Source organism: Gymnogyps californianus, chromosome 2 (genome assembly GCF_018139145.2).
Source record: "Gymnogyps californianus isolate 813 chromosome 2, ASM1813914v2, whole genome shotgun sequence".
Taxonomy (NCBI): Eukaryota; Metazoa; Chordata; class Aves; order Accipitriformes; family Cathartidae; genus Gymnogyps; species Gymnogyps californianus.
In genome coordinates, this window is record NC_059472.1 from 38,279,081 (window position 1) to 38,297,236 (window position 18,156).

Genomic DNA, 18,156 nt, shown 5'->3' on the forward strand with positions numbered 1-18,156 from the left:
ATGTAAAGATTCATTACTCTGTTGCTCGGGATACATTTTCAATTTGTTAATTTTTAAAATAGATTTTTAATTTGTTTTCTATTGTTAGAATGTGATAAGTTATGTATCTCGTTTATATCTTAAAACAGCAGAAGTGGCCTCTGAGATGAATCTAGAGTTTGCAACTTCTTTGGGAAGTTACGTGGGTAAAGTATGTTCTAACCCAATAGAATTTCATAGTTTGCTTGTTGGTTAGTTGTTTTTTTGTTTTCATTTTTTTTTTTAATTGAAAGAAAACAACTATGACATAACAGTTTTCTTCCCTTATGGATGTAATTCTAAAGAGAAGCACAGCATTTAGGAAATATGCATTGGGATTGTCTGTGCAACCCATGTTAACATCCTTACATCGATGCATTGTGAGGTTTTAATTTTGTTAATATTTTCCAGGAAATCTCTGGGTCCTTTATTGCACAAAATGTACTTGCTTGTTTTGTGAGAAGCGTTGTAACCATTCCTTGTGTTTTTTGTCTAAGAAGAATGGAGGATTGTGTGTACTTATAAGGCAGTTAAATGCCACTCTGGAGAAAAAGATATTTCTCATGCTTCCATCTTGTAATTGGTTATTAGTGCAGATGTGTAAATCAAGCTTTTCCTAGATCATGATTGTATCCTTCTCATTTGTTAAGTGCTTGATGTGAGATCTTGCAGCCTGATTTGCCTTTTCTGCCCTCTTTGTCCCCTCCACCCACTCCCAACAGAGGAAAAAGTCTCAAGCTAGGGAGCCATGCTTACCTGAGGGCTGTATGTGATTGAAAAATTGGAAGAATACAATTCTAGCAGTCTTAAATTGGGTGCCCAGAAGGACTGATGTTTGGGCTCTGATCTCTTTTTGCTGGGCTGGGGTTTTGAAGATGAGTACTTGTGAAGTGCTCTGGTATTTTTGATGAGTGCTTTAGAGAAGCCACTGAGAAAATTAATTCTGCCTTTGGAGTTTGAGCATTTGGCAATACGTGAAGCCTATTGCCATTTCAGATCTTTCACTTTTTAAGTAAAGATTTATGACTTAATTATGGGAGCAACAACCTGTGTGCATAAATTGACTTGGGAGCTTTGTGGAAAACCAGCATAGACTCTTAATCTTGGTCTATTAAAAAAAAAAAGTATATGCTGTAAGAGAATTTAGTTAAAATGCACCAGTACTCTTTTTTTCTTTCTTTTTGTATTTTGGGGGGGGGGGGGGAGGGGAGGTAAAGTTAAGGACATCATAAGTATGGATTATAAGCAGCTGACTATGTTGGCTAATGATTTATTGCCATGAATACCTTTAAGTTCAGGATATTTTCCAAAATGTCTGTATCAATTGTCTAGAAGGATGTGTCTGAAATTTTCTTGAAAAAAAATAGAAATTATGTAATAGAAATACTCATATCTCAAAGCAGAGTAAAAGTTCAGTGTTGAAAATCAATTGATCTGTTATTTTCAGGATTTGCTCTTCACAGTTTGGAAAGTGAATGAAAGACCAAGAGTTAGGCTTTTCACCAGGCTGATGGGTCAGCCGCAGTACATGGTACCTTTCTTTCCCTGTTCCCCCGCACTATTATTTGGTGAGATATGATGCAAAAGAGGGGACAGTAGGATGAGCATGAGTTCTTTGATTACACATGGAAAATTTTGGTTAGAAGCATGAGGAACAACTTGTAATTTTGTATAGGAAGCAGTAAAGTTGGGTTAATTGTGGTGGAGTTAGACTGATTTACAGTATGGGAAGCAAGGCTCTGCTGTGTATGTCACAGGTTGGCTCCCCAGGTTCCCCCCCAAAAACAGGGATCTTGAACTACAGGCTGGGGTTGCATTTCTTTCTATTTTTTTTCTAGTAAGTCTTTGGGGGTAGGCTCAGCGCTTCCAGTACTGTTCCCTTCAGGAGTAATGACATCCATATTCAGTAACTATTTTAAAGCAAAGAATCTTTTTAGTGTTTTCTATTATTCTTTTGTTCTGATCTTTAGTTCTATGTGCTCATCTATATTTCCATAAGTCTTAAAATTCCTTCATAAGGTGAGAAAGGCTTTAATTATATTGAGGCTTGTGTCTGTCTTCCATCATATTTGGAGAAGTAACTGACAGCAGATCCTCCTTTCTCCTGGAGAACAGAGTGAGCGGTGCTGTACGCCTTTCGATCTGCAAACTCCTAGCTCTGACAGAGTGATGAGGAGCCTGGAATTACGCTACAGTTGTGCAAGTTACTCCTCTCTTTCTCTTCCCTCATTTTCCAAATGTGTTTCGGAGGTTGATTATGTAGTTTAATTATTTGCCATTCTGCTTCTTTCCAAAAGTCCCTCTATAAAATTACATCACTACACTTATAAGGAGATTATGATCTGGTATACTAGACTTTCCCCTTACTGCCTAAGTCATGTAACGTTAATGAAATTAATTGTGTCTTAGTGTTCTTAGTTTGTCGTTCATAGACAGCACAAATTTGGTACTGGAGATAATCCCATAGCAAGCTGAAATGGCTTCTCACAGAATAATGGGATGATTAGTGACACTAAATTTGAAGACAAAACTCGGATCTGGTAATAAAAACTTGTGTGATTTCTATATACCTGAAATATTAAATGCTTTCAAATATTCTAAGCTGAACTACTGTTAGAGTTCTCAGTGAAAATGAAAGGTTTTAACACCAGCTTGTGTGCAAACAGAGAATACTGCAAGTGGACTAAACCCAAGACTTCAAGTAATAAATTCACCCAAAGTAGCTAACTGTTGCCTTAATTAGATATAGCTTCAAAGCGTATGCTAAGATTTTTCCACTACAGCTTTTCATCACTTCCACAAGTTCAGCACGCCCTATACAGATGCTTAATTTGTATGCTGGGCCCTGTGATAAAGCTATTTCTGTCGATGAGATTCCAAAATTATAGGCACTGATGTCAATGCAGATGAGGTTAGCCTAATTTGGTCAAGAGAGGGCTATGCCATACAAAATCTTCTTTACATGGGCACATAAAGGCCAGTGCCAAGACTGACAGGTGTCCAGTGGGTGGCAAGAAGCTTCAGGGATAAACATTCTTGTTGGTACTGCTACAATTCTTGCTTCTTTAAGAAACAATATAACAATTGTATGGCTTTTTTTCAGTATCCCTGCAGGATAACTAAGTAAAATGGAAATGGACCTTAATTTTACAAATGTAAATCTTTTAAATCCTATTGAAATAACTTTTTTAATGCTAGATTCTTAAATTCAATTTCTGTGTAATGTTAAAGCTTGCCAATGAAAGTAGCATCTTGTTACCTTCAAAAATCGATTATTAAATTCAGAGGTATGCTGCTGTGAAATCCCTGTAAGAAAAATTACTTGAAAGTGGTTTTTAATTGTAGGAGGTCTCAGAATGCTGTAAATGCAATAAAATGCACGCTCAGGTTGAATAATGAGGAGAATTGTATTTTTGAGAAGGCTGTAGAAGGATATTAGTTGTAGTTGAAGAAGTCCCTAAAGTTTTTTCTACTAGCTTTCCACCTTCTTTCGATGTCAATGTGTCAGCTGTGAAGTGTATAAAAAATGTATTAATCTATTAATAGAACACTTTCTTTATATGCCTGTTTCCATACCTCCTTCCATGCCTCCCCCTAATAGGAGATTGCATTCATATGGATTTTTTTGCCTGGGAATTTTTTTTATATTAGTTTTGAGCTTGTAATTCTTCTGTTCCTTTGTCAGCAATCTCTTTCTTAGTACTGATGTATTTAAAAAAAAATAAAAACTCTGTATCCAAGAAAAAGTATCTTATGCTGACAGCTCTGTAATAGAAGGCTGAACCTTTTCAGTGTATTTCAATCTAACACCTGCAGACGTAAGCCACACCACTACTGAAAAGCTCTCTCTGTTACTGGGTCAGCTTTTTCTACAGTGAGTGAGATGCTGTAATAAGTAGATCAGGTTTTTTGATGATAAGTCTTCGGATGCGTGGATTGCTGGCACCCATGTGCTAACAGAATATTAATGGAAGGCAATAACTACATGTTTTACATGTACATGTAAATGTCTACTAAATATCAGTTTTGCATGAAAATACCTTTATTAAACTTTATTAGCAAGTTTTTAAAGCATTCGCGGTAAGAAATTTGCATCTGCTACAGGTCAGAGAAGGAGAATTTGGAAGTAAGACAGGGTTGTATCAGTAGCTCAATAAAATAAAAGGTGCTAAGCTGGCAATAATATATTGCAGCCTGGAAAGTGAGGGAAGGTGTTGCAATGGCAGGTGTTGAACTGTGGCATTTGGAAGGTTAGGGTTTTCAGCTTACCATCTCATTAGAGCCTTTCCAAGTTTAAGTAGTTCAGCTGAAATTGGTCTGCTTAACCAGTTCAGTTGAAATTGGTCAGCTTAACCTTAATGGGCATAGGTTTAATTAGTTCTTGGGAAAATGCATGGAAGACTACAAGCATTTTTGGGTATGGTGCATAAGCAAGTTCTGAAATAAGTGTTTAGTGCAGACGAGTCTCTAGATGAATTTTCTCTGGAAAGAACGTTGTAGCAAAAACTGTAACTCTGCTAATGGTGGTTTGTTTTTTTTTTTTTTTTTTTGCAAGCTTGAAATGTTAGATTTTTGAGGTGAAAGAAGTTGAACATAGTTGGCCAATGTAACTTCTCTTAATCTTTTCTTGTATTTCAGATACTATGTGTTGCTTCTTAGTTATGTGCTTTGCTTTTTGGTGAAATGCTTGGGCACGGCCAATATGACCTTTCTTTGAATTTCTTTAATCTTTATAAACTCTGCAATGACTATTTACGTTAATTATTATTTTCAGTTGTAATGCCATCATATTATAAATAAAATACTGTATTGATTTGTGGATTTGACAGCAGGTGGTGTAACCAGTTTCAGTGTTTGTCCTGTGTAGTCATTCAGTTATTTTAATGGAAATGATCACAGAATAGGAAAATAAAAGCTAGGCTTGATTTATTTCAGATGTTCTGTTGCCATATCTCCTTAATTTATTAATGTGAAACTTCCAGCTTTCCCCTTGGAATTTCATCTTTTTTGACAACATAGTGTTTTCATGGTTTTGTGTGATGGCTAGCAAGGAACCAGAAGCAAAGATGATTTTATTACTGCCTTTTTAATGTTTAGTGTATTTTTTTGAGCTTTAGCATATGCCTGTGTGCCTGGGGAAACACTGAAATGTGTTTTTTCTGTGGGAATTATTAAATTTTTTTAAAATAAAATTTGAAAATGATATCTAAAATCCTTGCATAAATACCTGCTTATCATAAATGGAAGTTGTGTTGCCTGGGGAGTCTCAATAGATGTCAATATTTTAATTTTGTGTAAACTACTCTTTAAATACTTCCTACAAAGTGATTTGAAGTGTGTATGAGGGGGTTAAAAGTGTCTTTTAGCAGTGCTGGAGTAGTGAAAACTTGTTAGTCAAGAACAAGGCAGGCAGATGTTTCTGAGGCTGAGAAGGTGAGCCCACATAGCTATGGGAGATTACCCATCACTTGGGAGCCAGATAGAAGCTTTTAGGTTTTTTTGATTCAATCTATTAATTTCTGGTTGCTTTTCATGTCTGAGTGAGAGAGAAGCCAGGGGGCAAGTCAAAGGAGCAGCTCACATTGTACCCGCCCCCATGCCTTTTAGCCTTCATTCATTGCACTGCGTTGCTCTCTTCTTTGGGTTCATGAGCTAGACAGGCACGTTGGTGGAAATTCGTACATACATCTGCTGTCTGGATAGGCCCCGATTGCTTCCTGTGCTCCCCTTGTCCACACGCACGCTTCTAGGAGCTGTGAAGCTGCAGAGGTGAGCTAGTAGTATTCATATAAGAATAAAAGTTATTGGAGAAGCTTCTCTGAAGGAAAAAAAGCTTAAGCCTTGAATTTAGAGGACAACCATCTTGTGTCCTTTGCGTCTTCTGTAGATAATTTATGAAGAATTATAAGATGCAGCCACTGTGACTTAAATTTCTGTAATTTCCTTTTCTTGTGTTGTGATGTGTTGACGATTTTGTGATGTTGTCTTTCTGTGAGATTGTAACCTCAATGTTTTTTATTCAGGTTTCCAGTTAAATATAAGACAGACAGTAAGACAGTCTTTCACTGTTCAAAGGATGTGCTTTAGAAATAGAACATAGATGTTTTATTACAAAGTCTAAAACATTGGTAGCTTTTCTTGTCACACTTTACTGCTCATCTATTTTCACTTACATAGCCAGGTTACTTGCAATATGTGAAGTATGTGGGAACTGAAATTACTCTTTATTTGCTTCTAATATACCATTCAATCTTTTTTGAAGATGTGTTTAATAGTAAAACACGGTAACTCAGAGCAGCTAAAACTCAACTTCTTGCATCTCACCTTCAGAACAGTCTGTCTTTACTGAATGGATTGCAGTCTGAGGCCATGATGGTACTTTGTCTTGTAACAACAGTACCATTTTTTAACTCTTCAGAATCACGGATGAAGGCATTCGTATTGAACTCTAAAACTGGTCCAGTTTCTTGCTGTGCCACAGACCTTTTGTGAATGAGCAGATGACAGTATCTGCAAACAGGTGTGGACAGATACAAGCTGATGCAGACCAGCCCTGGTTGAGCATCTGTACGACCATGCTAAAATGGTTCTCTGTCCAAGGTAATAAGCCTCACTACGTCTGACAGACAGTTATTTCCTAAATAACACATGACAAATATATGTGTGAAGACTGTCATCTTAACTTTTTAATACTTTTTTTTGTTTCTTCAAAGAGGATTTGGTAAAAGTGGAGTATAGCTTCTTGCCAACATCTCTTCTCTGGAGAGAAGCAGAAATCTAAGTTCTGTGGATTTAAACAAAGCCCTAAAATGCAATAGTAAGTAAGCCTCAGAAAATGGATGTCTGAAAAAAATTGAGAAAGAATACTGTATTGTGGAACTTCAGTTCTTTGGCTAGATATGTTTTCATAAGAACAAGGGCTATATGGTACAAACCTGCACAGTGACAAATGATCCAGTTTAGATCCTTTAAATGTATAACGATATGTTCTTTGTAGAAACTCTGAAATTTACTATGTTAGGTAAAACAAATCACCAGAAGATTAACTGAAGTTCATGACATGACAGAGGCACTGAGATTATTCTAATTTGTATTGCAAAAGAAGCATTTTAGAAAGAAGTAATCTGTTTCTAGATGTTTAATCTGTGCAAGAAAATTGAAAATGTGTTCTTATCCACCCCTCAACTACAATATGTGCATTTTTGCCGAATCACTTTTTCAGTGTTACACAGCGATTTCTTTTAACCTGCCTAAGCATGATGTTGAGCAAATAAGACGAAATGTTAAAAACAGCCATCAGAAAAATGCAATGTTTAATAGCATGCTTGCTTTGGCAAAGATTTATGTGATTTGTTTGTAAAATATAGACTATCTCTTACCCCTTTTGGAAATGCAGTGCACATAAGATGATCCTGATAGTTTAGAGTAGCTGATGAATGAGTGGTGGTATGGAAATAGCTTCCTTTCATTCATCGAGATTGGATCCTTTCTTTTCTAAGGGGGGTTCTTTCTTTTTCTATCTTATTGAAGACTGAAATGGCAGATGTCTAAAAATGAAAAGTGGTCTTTAAGGAAATTGCTAAATTCTGCCTTCTGGATCTGTAGCCATCCTTGGCTTTGTAAGTTCATGTTCTGGAGTTCTAAGCCCTTGGTTGAACTCAAAAGGCCGGTTGATTTTAAGTTGCAATGAGTTAGGTAGTAATGATGACTTATATGTGGTAGTGAAGGTGAATTTTGCTAACTTTCTGTAATTTTTCATGTTTGCTTATTGCTTACTAGTTGATATGTAGCTTTATGTGGTTGAGTCACCATCCCTGGAGGTATTTAAAAGATGTGTATATGTGGTGCTTAGGGACATGGTTTAGTGGTGGACTTGGCTGTGTTAGGTTTACAATTGGACTTGCTCTTAAAGGTCTTTTCCAACCTAAATGATTCTGTGATTCTATGATTTTATTAATAAGCAGCTAGAGTAGTTGGAATCTTGTACCTAGTTGCAACATAGGCTAACATGGCAAATCTTTTAAATAAGAAGCTGACTTGAAAGTAAAATGCTTAGATAACATTTTAAATTAAGACATAAACAGAAGTAGCATTTGTAAAAGTTGATCATTGTGTATGCGTTGTGAAATTCTAGAAGGCCTGCTCTCAGTATCCGTAAAAATAACGGCGTATTTTCCTCTTATTTTTTCCTTGAGTGCAGTGTTCAGTCGTTGGGTTGGGCTGCAGCAATAGCTACCCACATTTGTTACAAGAATACTTCTCACAGATTACCATTTAATTATTCTTTGTTAGTGAATTCTGCTGGAGAGAGAGATCACACATGATAGATAATGAGGCAGGGAGAAAAGCAAAGAAAAGATGGAAATTAGTTGAGAGCTGTGGCTTTTTTTCACAACGTGCTGATGAATTGGTAAATGATAGGCTTATTCCTCTGCTGTCTTTACATGCTGTTAATACAAATACAGTTAAGTTCCATGACTGGGGCATAACAAGTAATATGCCAGTCAGGAGTGTATCCTAGAAATCAGTGTGCCACAAGCCACTGTTCTGTGTCTGTTCTGGAAGGGGGTGTTTGAAGGGCAAAGGAGACTCCACGGAGATCTCATTTTTGGGCCAGGTGTACAACTGCATGCATGTGAAATCAGGTCATTCTGGCAAGTAGGAGTGATTAGCAATGGGCCTCAAACATCTGCATAAAAACTCGTGTGGTGATGGAGATCTGTGAAGCTGTGCTGCATTTAAACAGAAGCATCATATGAGACGCAGTAATGTCTGAAATATGGTGCTGTTGCTTCAACTCTGGATTTCCTGTACGTGTTATTGAAATGTTTTGGGGGGGAGCATTTAAAGACACTTCTGTACAAAGAGTAGTTACTGAGGTTTGTAAGGCAACACTGAGTCATTCTTCAGGACTGCTGAAATGTATTTAAAAAAAAAAAGATAAGGATTGGAACAGATGGGTATTTAGAAATGTACAAGTAAAACTGGGATCCTGTACTTGGTACTTCAAATAACAGAGTACGCTAATAGGAAATAATGGGTTTCCGTGTGGAGCCTTGCAGGTCTCTTGGAGTGTATACAGAAATAATTGGATCCTTGCAAATCACCATGGCATATGAATGGGGAGCTAGTTTGAATTGGTAGGAGCTGGTCCCATGTGATGCCAGTTTCATAATGAGAGCAAACTGGTATCTTGAGCAAGTTCTTTAGTGGAATCTTTGTAACAACTGTTGCAAGACACCAGGTGCTTTCTGCTGTATTGATAACGAATTCTTGTCTTACAAGAAATTACATAGAAATGTTTACTCAGCAAATGCAAAAGTTGTAGCAAAACATGCCTTTGACTGCTTAGATGCATCTACAATGCCGTGTATCATGAAGTTTACATTGAAGTCATTGGAATATTTCTATTTCTTTATTTGGAAATGGTAAGAGACACCAATTGCACTTGTACATTTGAGCTGATGGTAAGGACAGAGGAACTAGATCATGCCTTCTATGCTATATTTGAGTGTTAAGTACTGGAAATCTTGCCTTATCAAACATTGTATCTTTGCATGCATTGAGAAAATGAATTTTAGAAAAACTGAAAAAGAATCTCCTAAAAAGCGGGGAAGAAAAAGAGAAGAAGAAAGAAAATGAAACAGCCTTAGGAACTTCCATAATTTTTAAAAGACAAAAAAATGCAAGATATGATAGCTGTTCTTTCTGGTTTGCTTCTTCATTTTAAGATGAAGATGAGACTGATGGTGATGTTCACAGCCCAGGGGTCACTGATTGCACTCCCAGAACTTAGGTAGTATAATAGGTAGTATGCTATCACAGAGGGAATTTAGTACTATCTTATTTTTATGTAGCCCTGTACCTGAGGGTTTACCATAATTGCTAATGACCTTGAATAATTTCTTTCATATACTTGTAAAACATCATTTATTTCACTTTCACCGTAGAATTGTTAATGGGGTTATTCAAAGCAGTACTTTCCCCAAAAGAAGCACTTTAGCTTCTTTGTTGATTTCTTATACTTCTCAATACAAACCAGTGCACTTTTTGGTCTTCCTCTGTCTCCAAATTCAGAATCCTATTTCTGAAACAGTCTTTCCATTTCCAAGCCATAGTTAAATAATGCTGTAGTGGTGCTTAACAGATGGGCAAATACTTTTATTTGTGTTCTGGTATTAAACTTATGCATGAGACAATAGTTTAAAGAAAAACTTTCAGTAAGAGGAGGTTAATTAATTAAACCACTTACTATTGGAAGACAGAAGAGGAAAGGGTGATTACTTTGTATCACTATGTTTTCTAAGATAATGTGTTTCCGATATCAGTGGAAGAAAGGCTTGCTCCATGCACCTGGCATAAGACCATCCACATACTCCAAGAACATCTTCATGTGTTTTGAGACAGGAAAACAGAGAAGACTGATCAGGGATTGAAAATAGTGGTGATGGAGAGAAATGCGTGACCTTTCAAAGAGTATAAGGCTATTTGTGTTAGAGTTTTATTTGGAGGAGAGTTCAGTCTTGAAGCAAATCACCTCATTGTCCCTGTTTATCATGCCCATTTGTTTGTTTTCCGGAGTGGTTTTGGTATGTGCTAACTAGGCTTCTTTCAAAAGAAACTAAGCCATTCCACTCCTTGTGTGCACCAAATGTACTCTAACCCTTGATAGGGTCATAGCGGTTTGACCAGTTATCGGTCATTTTTGGCAGCTTTGAACCTCCTGTGGTAGGGTCCGGTTCAGGAAGTTTGAGTAAATGTGGCCTGCAAAAAAAACCCTCATGGGCTTCATATAGTATAGGTGTAAAGACCTCAGCAGCAGCTGTGTTTTGATCTCCTCCAGTTGTGCCAAATTGCTAATGCAGATATAGCCTAATGCCATTTATTGTGGGTTTGTTTTTTTTAAAGTAACATCAAAATGGTGAGGACTAATTGTCAGGGTGTCTTAACCTTGTCAAGTTTTTGGAGATGGTAATGTTGTTAAATCTACCTCCGTGACAGTTTGTATTTTGGGTGGAACTTGACAGACCTTTAGATAAGTACTGTATTCATTAAGTGAGGTACCAGAAGGTCCATTCTGAATGTTCTTGCCTATGGTTTTGATCTGACTGGTTTTCAGGGGCATGGGGAGGGGAGAGAGCAGAAGATAGGTGTTTGGAATGTAATGGTGCTGTAGGAACCCACAGCTGGTGCCGAGATCATGATTATAGCTTGAAAGCCAGCACAAATATTAGGAATCATATTATAAAATAACAAAGAGCCCTATCCCAGTTACTGAGTCTTCTCCTTAATTCAGTAAACATCCACTGTGGTATGTGTCCCCTTTTCCTGTGGATAGGAGGAAATTAATTTCTCAGTGCCAAAGTTACTCCTTTGGTAGTCTGTTTTACCTTTTGTATTTTGGGCACATATTGGAATTTGCAATACTATCTTCTTATAATAATAAAAAAATTATAGGAAGAGCAGAATCTTCCTATAATTTTCCTTTCAATTATTCAACTTAATCCTTTTAGACTCCTCAATATTCCACACTGTTCCTTTTTTCCCCTCTGTAGCTGCTTTTTTTCCAAACTATTTGAGGTTTCTTTGTATTTCTGAAATGAAACTTTTTTATCAGCTTAAAATGACAAAAATTAAAATTAATCTCAAAGCTGCACCAAGTATATAGGACTGCTTGGCTGCATAATCAGTGCTTTTAGAGGAAGTTAGTCTGCTTTCCAACCTTGGAAAGTGCTGGGGGGGGGGTAAGGGGGACTGTAGACAAGTTGAACCCTTGGAGCAATAAACCGAAGCAACGTGCCAGTTCAGGCATGAGTATGTGTGGCTAGAAGGGTAGCATGAAGGATGGATTGGCATTTAGTGGGCAAAAGAAGAGATTAGAGAACCAGATTGGTTTCAATGATTGCATGTATTCAGTGCGTTAACTTTCTTTCATTGACATTATTTATAGTAAGTTGCTATAAAAGCAACCTTGAAATACCTTTTGAAGTTCAGTTTGTAGCAGTTCTCCAGGTGGCAGAGAGAAAAGGAACTTGTGAATATCAGCTATAGTGAAATCTACTGGAAACAGGCTCTTCATAGCATTTAAAGGCAAGGCAGTATCCTGAATTAGCTCAGGTGGTGTGAGTACTGGAGTTTGATCCTGTAGTCTAGCAAGCTTTGCTGTGTTAAAATATGTGTTATAAAAGCACGTAATCATGGTTTTTCATTTCCTTTAGCATCTCCGTAGGGTTTAGTAAGGCTTTACTATTTGCCGTGTCCTCTGGTTGTAAAACTTTCTTGCTGAGTGTGGAGTTGGCAGTGAGACGTACAGGGCAGTGCTGCTCACGCGGAGCAAATTGCTGGGGCTGTCAGGTGACTGCAGCCTTCGCGCAGCTGTTGGCGGTGCAGGCAGCCCCTGCCTGCTGGCCTGCCTTCTGCCTTCTGCCTTACCGCTGCGCGCTCCTTCTCAGGCTCTTAAACCCTCACACGGCTTTCGGCACTGGCGGGGATCAGGGCGGAGATTATGCTTCAGGTCTTCGGGGTGATCCAATGGGAATTGCATTGATCTGGTGTTTAGCTCTGATCCTTATCAAATGGATTACTTCTAAGGTAGGCCATTTTATTATTCTGTTTTGACTAACTGGGTTTATAAGTAGCCTGAGAGAAAACAAGTCATTAAGAACTTCGCGAGTACTTATTTTTCTTTTTTAAATCTAATCTGTTTTGGAAACACATCATTCGTCATTTAAGATTGTGTTTCTTAAGTGTTCATACGTGATTTTGTAGCTCTCGACTTTTGCCTGCCTTGAAGTGGGAAGAGTGTGTTTGTAGCAGTGCCAGGTAGGAGATGGGGAAAAGGGATCTGAAATGGCTTCTGAATGGCAGGGGTTTGCTTGCCTCCTTTACTAACAGATCTTCAATTTTATAGTGCTTTAAAGGCTTTGTGAAAATAAGGAAAAACAATTTTAAACATAGTGAGAATAATACAAATTAGTGTATTTTGCTTCCTGGACAGGATATCCTTTTTGTATTGTTGATTTCAGGGTTACGGGAGTGGAAATACCAGTTTTGTTTGCTTAGGTGAAATACTGGCCACTTCACTTACTTTGTAGCCTTTCCATTTGAGATGCGTGTGTTTTGAAAAATAGGTGCTAATGTTAGACAAAATTAGGAGTTCCTACTCTCTCATTCTAAAGAACGTAAGTATCTCCATAATGTATATTGTGGTAGTAAATATAGGTGGAATTGGTGCCTGGAGATGAGACCAGGCTCTTCTCAGCATAGCTCGCTGCCTAGTCTGGAATTAATTCCAAAAGGGGGAATAAATTTAAGTTTAGGATTGTGAAGGAGGGCCAGAATCATTGGAGAGAATGAGGGAAACTGAGGAAAAAAAAAAAAAAAATTAGAGTTCATGCATTTATAGATAGATTTTTTTAATTAATACACAATTTTAACATTTTTGTACAATTAACAGGAGGATCTGAACAAACATGAATTTGAATTTGTTGTGAAAACAAGCTTTGCCAGATACCCATGCCTGTACTCTTCAGCCATTGCCAGTAACACAGTTCTAAATTTACTAAAAGCAAAAATGGTCAGGCTTAGTTGCTAGCACTTGTGATAACTTTTGTCACATCAAGAAAAAGACCAGGATACCCTAATGGATGTTCTCTTGTGACTGAAGGCAGATTCTAAATGCCAAAGTTTTACAGCCAGTGTGCTAGCCTAGTACATCATCTACATTTTACTGATACACTGTCGAATTGCTCGTTTTCTGAAACTTGACATAAAAAGCCTGCTTAAGGATTATGTCTGTCATTGTTTGGTCAAAGATTCTGTTAAGGTGGGAAAAATAGGAATTCCAGGTAGCTGACATAATAGTCAAGCATAAAAACCTCTGCTATTTGTGATTGTGTCTTTAAATGTGCTAACGGTTGTTTCTTCTAAAGAATTATTTTTTTGTGTTCATCCAATTATCTTATTTTGCTTTTGCTTCTGAGTCCTGCCATTCTGATTTAGTTTCTAAAGGTAATACCCCTGTGTGTTTCTGTCCTCACTTAAGTCAATCACTTACGCTTTTTTTGACTATGCTTTCTTTTCTGATCAGTTTTCAATCTTTTGTTTGTATATTTTTGTTAAATCTTTAAGTTTTTATGTTGATAAAACTTTGGGTAAATCTTATGATGCCACATGATGTACATCTAAGGTGTATAAGAGAATACCTTACAGATGCTTGTTAGATGTATCACTAACATTGATAACTATCATTCAAACAATAGCTAAGTTTATAAATGATTGCCACCTGTCTTGGGACACGATAATGTGAAATAGCTTTATATGGAAGAAAATATTAAAATTGCCACATTCAGGTATTTGAAGGGGGGGTGTGTGTGTGTCTTATTGCTGATTTAGTATCGCCTTCCTGAAATTAACTACATTTTCTTATCACTGGTTTGATAAACTTTCAAAATACTGCTTTGAACTCCAGCGACATATTTAGAAAAAAGTAGTAGGACCATTTTGCAGTGGCTTGCTTGCGTTCAGCGACAGTTAAGTGCTTTAAAAGAACATTTTCCAGCGCTTTAGTGAGTAAAAACTTGGTGATGCCTTGTGGAAAACTGTGGATCTTACATTAGCATGGAACTTTTAATTACTTGAAATAATTCTGAGAATTATGATAAATGACAGTCTCACTTTTGATATCCAATAATAGCTGGAGAAATCTGGTCTAATCAGTTTGTCATTCTAGGGACTTCTAGTTGATAAACTGTCTTAGAATCTTAAGTAGTTTCCAAGTGTGTCTATTTGAGGCAGCATAACCAGTAAATTGTAGTTGCCATGATATAACAACTTCTCCAAACTTGTTCTCAATTTCTCTTTCTGAAAACAATCCTCTGTTTGTTGGGCAAGTAACTTAGGCAGAAAAGCCAAGTAGGTAAAAATACCTGACTGGCTATGTTGCTGTCCTCTGGCTTTTCTTTCCCAGCTTCTGAATGAACAACTGAGTTGCAAAATGAGGGTTGTGTACTCCATCAAAAAGCATAGATGGTTCTTTCTGATACAAGGTACTGAATTTTGAAGGCCAACAGCTCTACCGGTTTGTTTCTCCTGTTACAGAATGAGACCAGCAGTTGTTTCGCTTGACAGTCCAAAAGCTGGCTAGCTGGTGCTTGCCAAAATGAAGTGCCCATCAGTAATGCTGGTGCTCTGCTCTGAGCTGGATTGGAAAGTCCTTGTGATAAAACTGATATATCAATGGAAACGTTTCTGTTTGGCACAAACAGCAGCAGGTGCTCTGTTTCCAAATGTTACATGCATATGCTGTACTCCCTAACATCACTGAAGCAGTTTCCCTTTGAAGATATATCTGTGTGCTATTTGAGCGTGTCATTCCTGTTGCGTGGCCTTTAATAACTTCCTATACTCTTGCGAAAAGATTTTCAGAAAGATCTGACTTAAATCTATCTTTTGGTAGATACTCCCTTCGCATATTTTTATGGAGTCCTTGTATCATTATTCTTAAAGGATTAATGGTTCTTCCACTTCAGTTTGAACTTCTTCCATTCACTTTCCATAAAGATGTGACAAAAGAGAGGAGAAATGAAAGCTTTTCTTACTGTATTGCCCTTTGGAAGAATAAATTACACTCTAATATGAAACTGAAATGTAAGGTGAGGTTTTAAAAGCGGAAGTCCAGTGTAAACAATCCTTCCCAGTCATCTTTCTGACATCTGTCTTCACTGCTGAAGCAAAACAGCCCACCCAGTTCAGATGGCTGTGCTCATGTCTGGGAAGGAGCGGAGTGGTTAAGAACCTCACCTAATCATTTGAAGAATTTGTTGAATCACTTGGAGTCCAGCAGATGTTCCCACCGGACCAAGTTGTCCTTGTGCTTGAAAAGGGAACCTGCCAAACGCATTAGGATTGGCTTCAGTTTGAGCACTAGTAATTCTGCCTATTGGAATGTTGCTTATTTGTTTGAGATTTGTACAGAGGGTCAAGGAGTTCAGTAAGCTTTATGGTTATTAACAGGTATAAAGCTTCAGGTAGACCAAAGAAGCGGCAGAGGTCTAGAAATAAAATTTTATGCTAAATGAGTTAAAAATATTAACAATAACATGATATTTTGAAGTGCCAGAAGTCAAGCTCTGTCCATGAAGTTTTTAGCCAAGGTTTCTGTAGGCTGATACAGTGTATGCTACAGTCATCTCAACTGTGTAAGTAAGGTAAATCTTTAGTGTAAGTATAGTCTTGATATTTTGGTGTCAGCTACAGAGAGTGAGCCTTTGATTAGCAATGAGGGAGGAGGCATTTTTGGTGGTCAACAAGGGTAAAATCCTGGTGATTAAATTGTTTGAACTGTTGAGTACTTTACAGAAACTTTAGTTCTTCAAGATGCATTTGCCTTTCTGCTTACAAATTTGCTGCACGTGACAGTTCACATCTCAGTAGAAACTGATGCATTAAATCTGGTCTTTCTGTTTGCTGGATTTAAAAAGTGGAATCTGGGCAGAGTATCTTAAAGAACCACAGGCAGGACAGATTAAATTACTTTCTTTTTTTGCTTTTTTCCTTGCATTTTTCTAGAGTAGTGTAGGGGGTAGTATAACAAATATGCTGACAGTATTATTTGAAGTGGGAAAACAGGTAATATACCTCAACCTGCGGTACATAGTCTGTTACCTATTTGGAGTGTAAGCTGACACAAAGCAATCCATAGCTGCATGAGCGTAATATTATTTAATTTACCTACCTATCACAAGTTGCTAAAAACCTCTGTACCATTAGCTCTCTCCTCTGTCTCTGCCCACCACAGTGCTCCTAACTATCTGTACCTCGCTTGCCTGGTCTAAAGGTACAAGGTCTGACCACTCATCACCCACCCTGTATCTGTCCCTTGGTGGAACTTGCTAATAAGTGTTTTCCTCTTACCTATTTTATTTAACAAATTTCAATGAATAAGGTATCTTTAGGACCTCTATCCTTTTAGCAAAATTAGCTGAAATTGTCCTACTACTTCTTGAAGTATTGTTAGTAAGGTTTACACAATAAATTGTCTCTTTCCTTAGGAAACCAAACTTTGAAAGGTAATTTTAAAAGGGTTTGATTGTGCAAAGATTCCTATGAGATCTTTCAGAGTCCTTACAGAATGAAATCACTTGTTTGTATAAGAAACTGGTTTATGTTTTTAAAAATGTGCTTTGTGTTTGATATCATACATGGATGTACTATCTAGCAAATAATATTTTAGATTTTAGAGAGCAAGTAATATTTTAGAATCAACTTATCAAAAGGATTTATTTTTCAGTAAACTTTTACATATTGTTTTCCTTCTCGGAGACTAATGCTCCAGTTGGGCATGGTTCTTCTAGCTGCATGTGTGCTTAGCTTTCTCCTGTATTAGATTACAGAACTGTACTGGACATGTCCAGAAATCTGTGATAGACAGGTGCAAATTGCAAGTTAGCACTAAATTACATTACTGATTGTGCCTAGTCAGTGATATGAAGTGTTCCAGACTACTGAAAATATATTCAGCTGAGATTTGTTGAAATTCAAAGGTAGGTTATATGAAGAAATTTGAAAATATTAGTGGGAAATCAGCATCATTTTCTGGCTGATGAGTTGTATTCCTGCCTTTCCCATGAGGACAGGCACATTGCTGTGAGAAATGCTATACAAACATATTTTGAGGGAAGGATTATTTGCATGGTTTATGATCTTCCAAGGAAATATAGAACAAAACCTAAGACAACATAAAAGTGCTGTACAGGGAGTTCTTCCTTGTAGTCTTTACAACAGCTACTATAATTGGGCCCCATTTGGAGCTAGGTCTTTGGTCATTTCTGTAACTAAATATTAAGCTTACCTTTGGAAAAATTTCTCTGACTTCAGGTGTAAGGTTTTCTTTTTTGTTTTAACATGAAAAATATTAAAACAATTAAGTGTAACTTCTGAGTTTGGAGTCTTAGCACATCAGTTGCACAAATCACGCTGATAGAGGTTATTAATCTCTAGTCTTTCTTTGTGTGCATTCAATTTGTTCTGTAGATAGATGCATATAAGCAATTTTGCCTTTTTCCCCTTCCAAGTAATTAGTTTCTTTATTTCTTTTTCTTTCTTTTAGAATTCTTTTCAATAGCCAACATCTGTTTT

The 18,156-nt window shown here is 37.1% G+C and overlaps 1 protein-coding gene across 2 annotated transcripts in view; it reads left to right on the forward strand.

The window, feature by feature from the left end:
- PDE7A (phosphodiesterase 7A) overlaps positions 1 to 18,156 on the forward strand; it is a 75,781-nt gene that overhangs the window by 22,226 nt on the left and 35,399 nt on the right. Inside the window, exon 1 of one of the 2 annotated variants that reach the window (XM_050891278.1) lies at positions 12,550 to 12,609. The exons of the other annotated variant lie outside the window; for it this stretch is intronic. Coding sequence (XP_050747235.1) covers positions 12,550 to 12,609 — 60 coding nt within the window. Of the gene's footprint in view, positions 1 to 12,549; positions 12,610 to 18,156 lie in introns of those variants that run through there. 2 annotated transcript variants of the gene reach the window in all.